Below are 13,473 nucleotides of genomic sequence, written 5' to 3' on the forward strand. Positions count from 1 at the left end.
GTCAGAATAAATATATCAAATAAAACATGTGGTTGTATTTTGTAAGTATAATCCTGTATCCATCATTTACAGTGTACGTGTTGTTTATACCAGTAAAGTCAGTAAAACGCAGGCATTGTCTTGTGTGAATTCAGCATTCATCGTCTCCCGGCATCATTTAATCCTTCTTGGCATTATAGTGCTTCCCTATACAGTTCAGTTGAAATAAAACATTTTGGCATTATTGACGTATTTCATCCAAATCAGTAGTAAGCCCTTAGTATATCATTTTCTAAATATTTGTTTTATTTCCTGCTCTATTCTGCTGTGCCCTCATTTAACCTGCGGAAGAACCTTTTGGAACTGGTTTTCTATTCTCTTTACCCAAAAATGTTCACTTTTGCTTTTGGGCTCTTGCTCTTTTTTACTGCGTTTTCATTCTCGCTGTCCTATACACTGTTTATTTTTTTTATTTTTTTGTCATCTAGGTCAGGGATGGCAAACCTTGGCAATCTTACCCAAGATAGGCCTTAAAAAAAAATGGTGGCATGGATTGGTGCCCCTGGTCTGCTGCTATGCTGACTGCCACTAGAGCCATTTGCCTCTGCAAAATGGCCTACTGCCTTTGAGAAATTTTATTACAAGGTTATTGCCTGTTGGGATACACAGCCTCAAAAAGTTTTGCCACAGTTGCCTTTGCTTCTTGGTTTTCTTTGTTTTCTCTTTTTTGCACTTGATTGGAAATCTAGAAATATCTGCATTAGACTTAAAGGGACAGTCTACACTAAAATTGTTCTTGTTTAAAAAGATAGATAATGCCTTTACTATCCATTCCCCAGCTTTTTTCACACGCTTTTTTATTTGCTTTTTACAACAGGAGACTGCTAGTTCATGTGGGCCATATAGATAACATTGCATTCAAGCCCATGGAGTTATTTAAGAGTTAGGATAACACAGTAGTAAATGCAAGTCAATAGATAATAAATAAAAAGTCATGTGATCAGGGGGCAGGCTGCAGAAGCTTAGATACAAGGAGGCATATTTAAGAAATGTCTTGCGGACCTGATCTGACAGTCCGGATCAGGTCTGCAAGACATCACTGAATGCGGAGAGCAATATGCTCTCCGCATTTAACATTGCATCAATTGCATCAGCAGCTCACAAGAGCTGCTGGTGCAACGCCGCCCCCTGCAGACTCGCGGTCAATAGGCCGCCAGCAGGGAGCTGTCAATCAACCCGATCGTACTCGATCGGGTTGATTTCCGGCGATGTCTGTCCGCCTGCTCAGAGCAGGCGGACAGGTTATGGAGCAGTGGTCTTTGTGACCGCTGCTTCATAACTGCTGTTTCTGGCGAGTCTGAAGACTCGCCAGAAACACGGGCCGTCAAGCTCCTTTCGGAACTTGATAGATAGGCCCCAATGCAATCACAGAGGTAAAAAGTGTATTAATATAACTGTGTTGGTTATGCAAAACTGGGGAATGGGTAATAAAGGGATTTTCTGTCTTTTAAAACAATAACAATTCTATTGAAGACTGTCCCTTTAAATGTACGTTTTCACCGCATTTTGCATCGATTTGTTTATTTTGTCCCAGTGTACCTTGTATAGTACAATAATTTGCTCTGTAAATGTCCTCTGTTGCTTATCTTCTATTAGCTGCCCTCTGCAATCAACATCTCCGCTGTACTTTGACGTCACCAAGAAGCCGGGCACTGTAAAGACAAGTGGTTAGTACAAATTGGCATGTTTTGTTACAGAAGATGTATCATTACTTTTATAGTACTGTCTATTTACATTGTACATAGAAAGAACATGTGCCTTTTAATATCCCTTACCGCTAATTAATATCCCTTACCAATAATAGTGTTTATAACAAACCAAAAATAATGTATTATACAGTCCAAGGATTGGAAACAAAAAATGTTAAAGAGTCCTTAATGAGGAGTCCAATTTAATCTTTATTGGGAATTCCAATCAGGATCAACCTCAAAGAGAACAAGAAACAGATATATCCATAGCACAATTCTGCTCTTAGTATAATTCAGCACACTTTTACTTTGCAGAGTTTCTACTCACATGGTGCAGAGCTTTCATGAGCTCTGGTTATAGCGCTCTATTTAAAAATTCTTCGGTTAAAAAAGTCTCTATTGTAGAACACTTTTAATCCACAGTGTCCAAGCTGCTGCTGCTGTCATATAGTGCAGACCCTTCCTTTTGATTCACCTGCTGACAACTCTGACAATCGTTTCCCTATTTGTTGTAGCTTTATCAAGGAGTCCTTACAATAGAGACTTTCACACATTGCAGGTGTTTAGTAGCTGTTTCTTTTACAAAGATATGATGAGTCCACGGATTTCATCCTTACTTGTGGGATATTAACCTCCTGCTAACAGGAAGTGGCAAAGAGCACCACAGCAGAGCTGTATATATAGCCCCTCCCTTTCCCTCCACCCACAGTCATTCTCTTTGCCTGTGTTATACTAGGAAGAGGTGAAGTGAGGTGTTAGGTTTAGGGTTAGGTTTAGGTTTAGGGGTTAATAGTTTAATTTAGGTTGTTGCGATGTGGGGGGCTGGCGGTTTAGGGGTTAATAGGTTTATTTAGTAGTAGTGATGTGGAAGGCCAGAGGTTTAGGGGTTAATAGCTTTATTTAGTGGCAGTGATTTTGAGGAGCGGCAGAATAGGGGTTAATAGATTTATTATAGTGTGGGCGATGTTGGGGTGCGAGGGAATAGGGGTTAATACCTTTAGTATAGTGGCGGCAATATCGGGAGCGGCAGATTATGGGTTAATAACATTATGTAGGTGTTGGCGATGTTGGGAGCGGCAGATTAGGAGTTAATAGATTTATTTGGGTGGCGGCGATATCAGGAGTGGCAGATTAGGGGTTAATAACATTATGCAGGTATCGGCGATGTTGGGAGTGGCAGATTAGGGGTTAATAGAATTATTTAGGTGGCAGCGATATTGGGAGCGGCAGATTAGGGGTTAATAACATTATGTAGGTTTCGGCGATGTTGGGGGCGGCAGATTAGGGGTGTTTAGACTTAGGGTTTATGTTAGGGTGTTAGGTTTAAACGTTATTTTTTCCTCCATAGACATCAATGGGGCTGCGTTACAGAGATTTTCATTCCGCGATCGCAGGTGTTAGGTTTTTTTCTAACCCGCTCTCCCCATTGATGTCTATGGGGAAAGCGTGCACGAGCACGTCTAAACAGCGCCTGTATTTTGTGGGGTATGGAGCTCAACGCAACCATATAGCACGCACAAGCTGGCTGTTTCAAAACTTGTAATGGCTGCGCTATAGAGGGTGAAATAAAGCAACTTTTTGTTGCGTTCGTTTAATTCCCTATAGCGTGCATAACTCGTAATCTACCTGTTAGGGAATTACAGCAAGCAAAAAACTAATTTTATGCTTACCTGATAAATTAATTTCTTTTACAATATGACGAGTCCACGGATTTCATCCTTACTTGTGGGATATTAACCTCCTGCTAATAGGAAGTGGCAAAGAGCACCACAGCAGAGCTGTATATATAGCCCCTCCCTTTCCCTCCACCCCCAGTCATTCTCTTTGCCTGTGTTATACTAGGAAGAGGTAAAGTGAGGTGTTAGTTTTAGTTTCTTCAATCAAGAAGTTTTTTATTTTCAAATGGTACCGGTGTGCACTATTTTCCTCAGGGGGATATGGAGGAAGTTTTCTGCCCTGAGGTTAATGATCTTAGCAGACGTAACTAAGATCCATATTGGTTCCCACTGTATTCTGAAGGTAGTGTAAAGAAATCTTCAGAGTGGAGAACAGCTGCATGCTATTAGCATTTAAGGTATGTTCAGTCTTTTTTCTGAGGGGACCTGTTATATCAGAATGGCTGACATTTTTTTTTGCTATAAAAGGGGTTAAAAGTGCATTTGAGAGAGGTGTTACTTTAAAAACCTTTATTTAGAACGTTTTTTTGTGTGACATTTTGGGTGTTTGTTTACACTGGGAGAGGCAGCTTGTTATTTAGGGGCTGTAGTATTATTAAGGGGGACCACTTGGTTCTAACCGCTTTCTATGCGGTGTTTGGCATTTGTTTATGATTGACCTCAATGGGCGGGGCCTATTTTTTGCGCACTCTGACACGCAGTACATTTCTGCTCATTTGGCATCAGGCTTGAGCTCCGGTTAGGTCTCAACTTCGGCTCTGATGACCTGATCGTGGTATTATCATTTTCAAGCACTTTAAAGGGACATTAAACACTTTGAGATGGTAATATAAAATGATAAATTGTATATAATAAAACAACTCTGCAATATACTTTCATTATTTATTTTGTCCTCTTTGCCTGTAATTCCATTCTGAAATTGTGAGCTTTTCAGTTCCTGTTAGAAATGGAAGTGCAGAACACTGTTAAATCCAGCACAACCATTGGCTGCACACTCTAGTGACCTATTTATAACTGACCCTAATTGGCCACAGCAGAGAAGGTAATACAAGTTACAACATGGCAACTCCCAGTGTTTTATAGACACTAAAACTTTACACTTAATTTGTCACTTTTTAAACAACTAATGAAACTTTAAAAAATACATCTACATGTTAGTCATGGACTATTCTTTTCTTTGAATGCATCATTCTATCTAGCATGTATTTAGTGTTTAATGTCCCTTTAAGGTGCAGGGGTCATTTTTTGAATAAATTTGTATTTTTTTCATTATAAATGTCCTGATAAGGTTATTTTTGCTTATTGCTTTTAAGTGCAATAATTTTTGGGCATATCAAATATGTGTTGCTAAACAGATTTATTTATTTTGCTTTTTTTGCAGTTTTAGAAAAATTGTATGCTTTTTTATTTTTTAAAGGTGCAGTACATTTTTTTGGAAATTTGTTCAAAGTGTTCAAAATGCTGTTAGTATTTTTTCAACATGTCTGACATTGAGGATACTAAGTGTTCTATGTGTTTAGAAGCCATTGTGGAATCCCCACTTATATTATGTACCTCTTGTACTGAAAGGGCCTTACAATGTAAGAAGCATATTTTGAATATTAAAAGTATGCCTAAGGATGATTCTCAGTTTCAAGGGAATCAGAATATGCCATCTAATTCTCCCCAAATGTCACAACCCTTAACACCCACACAAGCAACGCCAAGTACTTCTAGTGCGTCTAATGCTTTTACTCTGCAGGATATGGCTGCAGTTATGTCAACTACTCTTACAGAGGTATTATCCACATTACCAGTGTTACAGGGTAAACACAGTAGGTCAGGTATTAATGTAAATACTGAAACCTCTGGTGCTTTATTAGCTTTTTCCGATGCTCCCTCACAATGTTCTGAGTTGGGGGTTAGGGAATTGCTGTCTGAGGGTGAGCTTTCAGACCCAGGAAATATATTACCTCAGACAGATTCGGACGTTATGTCACTTAAATTTAAGCTTGAACATTTACGTCTGTTACTTAGGGAGGTTGTGAAATTGTGAGAAATGGACAAATATTTAGAGGTACCTACTTACACTGATGTTTTTCCGGTTTCTAAAAGAATTTCGGAAATTGTTAAAAAGGAATGGGATAGACCAAGCATACCGTTCTCTCCTCCTCCTACTTTTAAGAAAATGTTCCCTATATCTGACTCCATTAGGGACTTGTGGCAAATGGTCCCTAAGGTAGAGGGAGCTATATCTTCTTTGGCCAAGCGTACAACTATACCTATTGAGGATAGTTGTGCTTTCAAAGATCCTATGGATAAAAAATTAGAAGGTCTTTTAAAGAAATTATTTTTTCATCCAGGTTTTCTTTTACAACCTACAGCTTGCATTGTTCCAGTAACTACTGCAGCAGCTTTTTGGTTTGAAGCTCTAGCAGAGTCTTTAAAAGTTGAGACTCCATTAGATGATATTCTAGATAGAATTAAGGCTCTTAAACTAGCTAACTCTTTTATTACTGATGCTGCGTTTCAAATTGCTAAGTTAGCAGCAAAAAATGCAGGTTTTGCCATTCTGGCACATAGAGCGTTATGGCTCAAATCTTGGTCTGCTGATGATGATCAAAATCTAAGCTTTTGGCTATTCCTTTTCAAGGTAAGACCCTATTCGGGCCTGAATTGAAGGAGATCATTTCTAACATTTCTGGAGGTAAAGGTCATACCTTACCTCAGGATAAGGCTGTTAAAATGAGGGGTAAACAGAATAATTTTTGTTCCTTTCGAAACTATAAAGGAGGACCCTCTGCTTCTTCTTCCTCCACAAAGCAGGAAGGGAATTTTGCTCAATCCAAGTCAGTCTGGAGACCCAACCAGACTTGGAATAAGGGTAAACAATCCAAGAAGCCCTCTGCTGTTTCCAAGACAGCATGAAGGGGTGGCCCTCGATCCGGGACCGGATCTGGTAGGGGGCATACTTTCTTTCTTTGCTCAGGCTTGGGCAAGAGATGTTCATGACTCCTGAGCACTAGAAATAGTGACCCATGGGTATCTACTAGAATTCAAGGATTTTCTCCCAAGGGGGAGATTTCATCTTTCACGGTTATCTGTAGACCAGATAAAGAGAGAGGCGTTCTTACGCTGTGTAAAAGACCTCTATACCATGGGAGTAATTTGTCCTGTTCCAAAACTGGAACAGGGACAGGGGTTTTACTCAAATCTTTTTGTAATTCCCAAAAAAGAAGGAACTTTCAGACCCATTTTGGATCTCAAGTGTCTAAACAAATTTCTCAGAGTCCCATCGTTCAAGATGGAGACTATACGAACAATCCTTCCTATGGTTCAGGAGGGTCAATATATGACTACTGTGGATTTGAAGGATCCATACCTTCATATCCCTATTCACAAGGATCATCATCGGTTCTTAAGGTTTGCCTTCCTGGACAAACACTATCAGTTTGTGGCTCTTCCTTTCGGTCTTGCCACGGCACCCAGAATTTTCACAAAGGTTCTGGGGTCTCTTTTGGTGGTTCTCAGACCGCGGGGCATAGCAGTAGCGCCTTATATGGATGACATTCTGATTCAGGCATCGAATTATCAATTGACAAAATCTCACACAGACATAGTATTGTCTTTCCTGAGATCTCACGGTTGGAAAGTGAACATAGAAAAGAGTTCATTAGTTCCACGAACAAGAGTTTAATTTCTGGGGACCCTTATAGACTCGGTAGACATGAAAATTTTTCTGACAGAGGTCAGAAAAACAAAGATTCTGAATACTTGCCGAACACTTCAGTCCATTCATCGAACATCAGTGGCTCAGTGCATGGAAGTCATTGGATTAAAAGTAGCGGCAATGGATATAATTCTGTTTGCCCGCTTTCATCTCAGACCACTGCAGCTGTGCATGCTCGGGCAGTGGAATGGGGATTATGCGAATTTATCTCCTCAGATAAATCTGGATCGAGACTCTCTTCTTTGGTGGGTGTCACTGGATCATCTGTCACAGGGAACTTGTTTCCACAGACCCTCATGTGTGATAGTGACAACAGATGCCAGCCTTCTGGGCTGGGGTGCAGTCTGGAACACCCTGAGGGCTCAGGGTGTTTGGACTCAGGTGGAGTCTCTACTTCCAATCACTTTTCTGGAACTGAGAGCAATATTCAATTCGCTTCTGGCGTGGCCTCAGTTGACTTCGGCAAAATTCATCAGGTTCCAGTCGGACAACATCACGACTGTGGCATATATCAATCATCAGGGGGAAACAAAGAGTTCCTTAGCGATGATAGAGGTATCCAAGATAATCCGTTGGGCGGAGACCCACTCTTGTTATTTGTCGGCAATCTACATCCCAGGAGTAGAAAATTGGGAAGCAGATTTTCTAAGTCGTCAGACTTTTCATCCGGGGGAGTGGGAATTTCATCCGGAGGTATTTACCTCATTGATTCTCAGATGGGGCAGACCAGAGTTGGATCTTATGGCGTCTCAACAGAATGCCAAGCTCCCAAGATACGGATCCAGGTCAAGGGATCCACAGGCCGAACTGATAGATGCCCTGGCAGTGCCTTGGAAGTTCAGCCTAGCTTATGTGTTTCCACCATTTCCTCTCCTTCCACGCATGATTCCTCGAATCAAACAGGAGAGAGCTTCAGTAATCCTGATAGCGACTGCGTGGCCACACAGGACTTGGTATGCGGATCTAGTGGACATGTCCTACCTGCCGCAGTGGAAACTTCCTTTAAGACAGGACCTTCTCATTCAAGGTCCTTTTCAACATCCAAATCTAATTTCTCTGCAGCTGACTGCGTGGAGATTGAACGTTTGATTTTATCGAAGCAAGGATTCTCTGATTCGGTTATTGATACTTTGATACAGGCTCGAAAGCCTGTCACTAGAAAAATCTATCATAAGATATGGCGTAAATATCTTTATTGGTGTGAATCCAAGGGTTACTCATTGAGTAAAACTAAGATTCCTAGGATTCTGTCTTTTCTCCAAGAAGGATTGGAGAAAGGGTTATCAGCAAGTTCTTTAAAGGGGCAGATTTCTGCTTTGTCTATTTTGCTTCACAAACGTTTGGCAAATGTGCCAGATGTTCAGTCTTTCTGTCAGGCTTTAACTAGAATTAAGCCTGTATTTAGACCTATTACTCCTCCCTGGAGTTTGAATTTAGTTCTTAGAGTTCTTCAAGAGGTTCCATTTGAACCTATGCATTCCATGGATATTAAATTATTATCTTGGAAAGTTCTGTTTTTAGTTGCTATTTCTTCTGCTCGAAGAGTTTCTGAGCTTTCAGCGTTACAATGTGATTCGCCTTATCTTATATTTCATTCTGATAAGGTGGCTTTATGTACCAAACCTGGATTTCTTCCTAAGGTTGTTTCAAATAAGAACATTAATCAAGAATTTGTTGTTCCTTCATTGTGTCCTAATCCTTCTTCTAAGAAGGAGCGTCTGTTACACAATCTGGACGTGGTCCGTGCCTTGAAGTTTTACTTGCAGGCAACCAAGGATTTCCGTCAATCATCTTCATTATTCATTGTTTATTCTGGAAAGCGTAGGGGTCAGAAAGCTACGGCTACCTCTCTTTCTTTTTGGCTGAGGAGTATCATCCGCCTGGCATATGAGACTGCTGAACAGCAGCCTCCTGAAAGAATTACGGCTCATTCTACTAGGGCTGTGGCTTCCACATGGGCTTTTAAAAATGATGCTTCTGTTGAACAGATTTGAAAAGGCTGCGACTTGGTCATCCCTTCATACTTTTTACAAATTTTACAAATTTGATACTTTTGCTTCTTCTGAGGCTGGTTTTGGGAGAAAGGTTCTTCAAGCAGTGGTGCCTTCTGTTTAGGTTCCTGTCTTGTCCCTCCCTTTTCATCCGTGTCCTTTTACTTTGGTATTGGTATCCCACAAGTAAGGATGAAATCCATGGACACGTCAGATCTTTGTAAAAGAAAACTAAATTTATGCTTACCTGATAAATTAATTTATTTTACGATATGACGAGTCCACGGCCCACCCTGTTCATTTTAAGACAGATTTATTTTAAACTTTAGTCACCTCTGCACCTTTTAGCCTTTCCTTTTCTCTTCCTATACCTTTGGCCGAATGACTGAGGGTGGAGGGAAAGGGAGGGGCTATATATACAGCTCTGCTGTGGTGCTCTTTGCCACTTCCTGTTAGCAGGAGGTTAATATCCCACAAGTAAGGATGAAATCTGTGGACTCATCATATCGTAAAAGAAATGAATCAGGTAAGCATAAATTTAGTTTTTTGCTTGCTGTAATTCCCTAACAGGTAGATTACGAGTTATGCACGCTATAGGCAATTAAACGAACGCAAAAAAAGTTGCGTTATTTCACCCTCTATAGCGCAGCCATTACAAGTTTTGAAACAGCCGGCTTGTGCGTGCTATATGGTTGCGTTGAGCTCCATACCCCACAAAATACAAGCGCTGTTTAGACGTGCTCGTGCACGCTTTCCCCATAGACATCAATGGGGAGAGCGGGTTAGAAAAAAACCTAACACCTGTGATCGCGGAATGAAAATCTCCGTAACGCAACCCCATTGATGTCTATGGAGGAAAAAAGGTAACTTTTAAACCTAACACCCTAACATAAACCCTAAGTCTAAACACCCCTAATCTTCCGCCCCCAACATCGCCGAAACCTACATAATGTTATTAACCCCTAATCTGCCGCTCCCGATATCGCTGCCACCTAAATAAATCTATTAACCCCTAATCTGCCACTCCCAACATCCCCGATACCTGCATAATGTTATTAACCCCTAATCTGCCACTCCCAATATTGCCGCCACCCAAATAAATCTATTAACTCCTAATCTGCCGCTCCCAACATCGCCGACACCTACATAATGTTATTAACCCATAATCTGCCGCTCCCGATATTGCCGCCACTATACTAAAGGTATTAACCCCTATTCCCTCGCACCCCAACATCGCCCACACTATAATAAATCTATTAACCCCTATTCTGCCGCTCCCCAAAATCACTGCCACTAAATAAAGCTATTAACCCCTAAACCTCTGGCCTTCCACATCACTACTACTAAATAAACCTTTTAACCCCTAAACCGCCAGCCCCCCACATCACAACAACCTAAATTAAACTATTAACCCCTATACCTAACCCTAAACCTAACACCCCCTAACTTTAACATAATTAAAATAGAACTAAATTAAAGTTACAATTATTAACAAAATAATACCTATTTAAAACTAAATACAAACTTACCTGTGAAATACAATCTAAGCTAGCTACAATATAACTAATAGTTATACTGTAGCTAGCGTAGGTTTTATTATTATTTCACAGGTAAGTTTGTATTTATTTTAACTAGGTAGACTAGTTAGTAAATAGTTATTACCTATTTATTAACTACCTAGTTAAAATAAATACAAACTTACCTGTGAAATAAAACCTAAGCTGCCTTACACTAAAACCTCTAAAATTACAAAAAATCCTACCATTAAAAAAATAACAAACGAAATTATCCAAAATAATAAAAATTATTTCTATTCTAATACCCTTTAAAAAAATAAAAAACACACCCCAAAATAAAAAACCCTAATCTATAATAAACTACCAAGGGCCCTTAAAAGGCCCTTTTGTAGGGCATTGCCCTAAAGATAACAGCTCTTTTGCTACAAAAGAAAAACAAACACCCCCTAACAGTATACAAACCCCCACCCCCCAAACCCACAAAATAAAAATAAAGAAAAACCTAATCTACCCTTTGCCCTGGAAAGGGTATTTGTATGGGCATTGCCCTTAAAAGGGCATTCAGCTCTTTTTCCTGCCCTTAAAAGGGCATTCAGCTCTTTTATGAAATGCCCAACCCCAATCTAAAAATAAAAACTCACCCCAAAACGAAAAAAAAACATTACACAAAATAACAAACAAATTATAAAAAATAATAAACATTATTCTTATTCTAATACCCATTTAAAAAAAAACACCCCAAGATAAAAAACCTAATCTAGAATAAACTACCAATATCCCTTAAAAGGGTCTTTTGTAGGGCATTGCCCTAAGTTAAACAGCTCTTTTACCTGAAAACAAAAAATACAAAGACGCACTAACATTACAAACCCCCACCCCCCCAAACTCACAAAATAAAAAATATCTAAAAAGCCTTATCTACCCATTGCCCTGAAAAGGGCATTTAGCTCTTTTGTTTTGTCCTGAAAAGGGCATTTAGCTCTTTTACGAAAATCCCAAACCCTAAGCTAAAAAAAAAACCCCACCCAAAAAAACCTTTAAAAAACCTATCACTAACCCCCGAAGATAGATGGCCAGATGTCTTCAGGATGGACCCGCTCCACGCCACCGGGATGAAGATAGAAGACGCCACCGGAATGAGATAGAAGAGGCCGCCTAGATGAAGACTTCTCGCCCCCTGGATAAGGACTTTGCTGCCTGGATGAAGATAGAAGAGGCCACCTGGATGAAGACTTCTCGCCGCCTGGATGAGGACTTTGCTACCTGGATGAAGATCGTTCAAGCGGGACTTCAAAAACTGTAAGTGGATCTTCGGGGGTTAGTGGTATTTTTTTTTTTTTTTTAAGCTTAGGGTTTGGGCTTTTCGTAACAGAGCTAAATGCCCTTTTCAGGGCAAAGCAAAAAGAGCTAATGCCCTTTTAAGGGCAATGCCCATACAAATGCCCTTTTCAGTGTAATGGGTAGATTAGGTTTTTGTTAGAGTTAGTTTTTTTTATTTTAGGGGGTTGGTTGGGTGGTGGGTTTTACTGTTGGTGAGGGGGTCTTTGTATTTTGTTTTACAGGTTAAAGAGCTGTTTAAGGCCCTTTTAAGGGCTATTGGTAGTTTATTGTAGGCTAGTTTTTTTATTTTGATAGGGCTATTAGAATTCGTGTAATTCTTTTTTATTTTTGATCATTTTGTTTGTTATTTATTCGTAATTTAGTGTTTGTTATTTTTTGTAATTAGATAGTTTGTAATTTTTAGAGTAGTGTTAGGATTTTTTTAATGTGTATTTTAGTTTAATTTAATTGGTAGTTTAATTTTAGTTTAATAGTTATATTAGTTTAATTGTTAATTTAAACTTAGTTTTTTTTTTAATTTGACAGGTAAATTTTAATTTAAGATATGGAAATTGTAATTTTGATCTAAAGTTAGGGTGGGCATTAGGTTTAGGGGTTACTAGTTTAAATTAGTTTTTTGTGATGTGGGGGGGCTTTCGGTTTAGGGGTTAATAGTTTAATTTAGTATATTTTGTTGTGGGGGGCTTGCGGTTTAGGGGTTAATAGGTTTATTATAGTGGCGGCGATGTGGGCGGATGGCAGATTAGGGGTTAATAATATTTAAATAGTGTTTGCGATGCGGGAGGGCAGCGGTTTAAGAGTTAATAACTTTATTATAGTGGTGACGATGTCGGGGAGCGGAGGTATAGGGGTTAATCATTTTTTTTAGTGGCAACGATGTCGGGAGCGGCAGATTAGGGGTTAATAACTTAAAAATAGTATTTGCGATGCGGGAAGGCCTCGGTTTAGGGGTTAATAGGTAGTTTAAGTGTTTTAGTGTACTTTGTAACACTTTAGTTATGAGTTTTATGTAACAGTTTTGTAGCGTAGAACTCATAACTACTGCTCTTAGATGGCGTAATGGATCGTGTCGGTATAGGCTGCAATGCAAGCTTTTTAGCCACACCGCAAAACTCGTAATGGCAGGGCTATGGAAGTCCCATGAAAAAACGTAATTTTTACGAGTGCGAGACTGACGTTGCGTTACAGGCTAAAAGGCTTGTGGTACAGCTATACCGACAAGACTTGTAATGGCTGTGGTGCTGTTTTAACGCTGAAATGACCATTTTTTCAGCGTTAAAACACAAACGCACAACTCTTAATCTAGGTGTATATTAGTAAACACAAGTTTTCCTTTGCATTATTTTATTTCACTTGAGTTTTCTGATAATTTATAGATTCCTTATGCTAATCCAAATTAGCTTTCTAACAAATTCAGTCTTTTTTGATCTTCTTAAAAGTAATTTTACTTTTAAAATCTAGTCCATTGGACTGTGCCATATTCCACCTCATTAATCATTCAAATGCAATGTG

General features: G+C 39.5%; 1 protein-coding gene across 1 annotated transcript in view; it reads left to right on the forward strand.

The window, feature by feature from the left end:
- Nucleotides 1–13,473, forward strand: part of WDR27 (WD repeat domain 27) — an 896,914-nt gene that overhangs the window by 213,883 nt on the left and 669,558 nt on the right. The window contains 1 exon segment of the mRNA XM_053712226.1: nt 1,636–1,706. Coding sequence (XP_053568201.1) covers nt 1,636–1,706 — 71 coding nt within the window.

The sequence above is a fragment of the Bombina bombina genome, chromosome 4 (genome assembly GCF_027579735.1).
Source record: "Bombina bombina isolate aBomBom1 chromosome 4, aBomBom1.pri, whole genome shotgun sequence".
Lineage (NCBI taxonomy): Eukaryota > Metazoa > Chordata > Amphibia > Anura > Bombinatoridae > Bombina > Bombina bombina.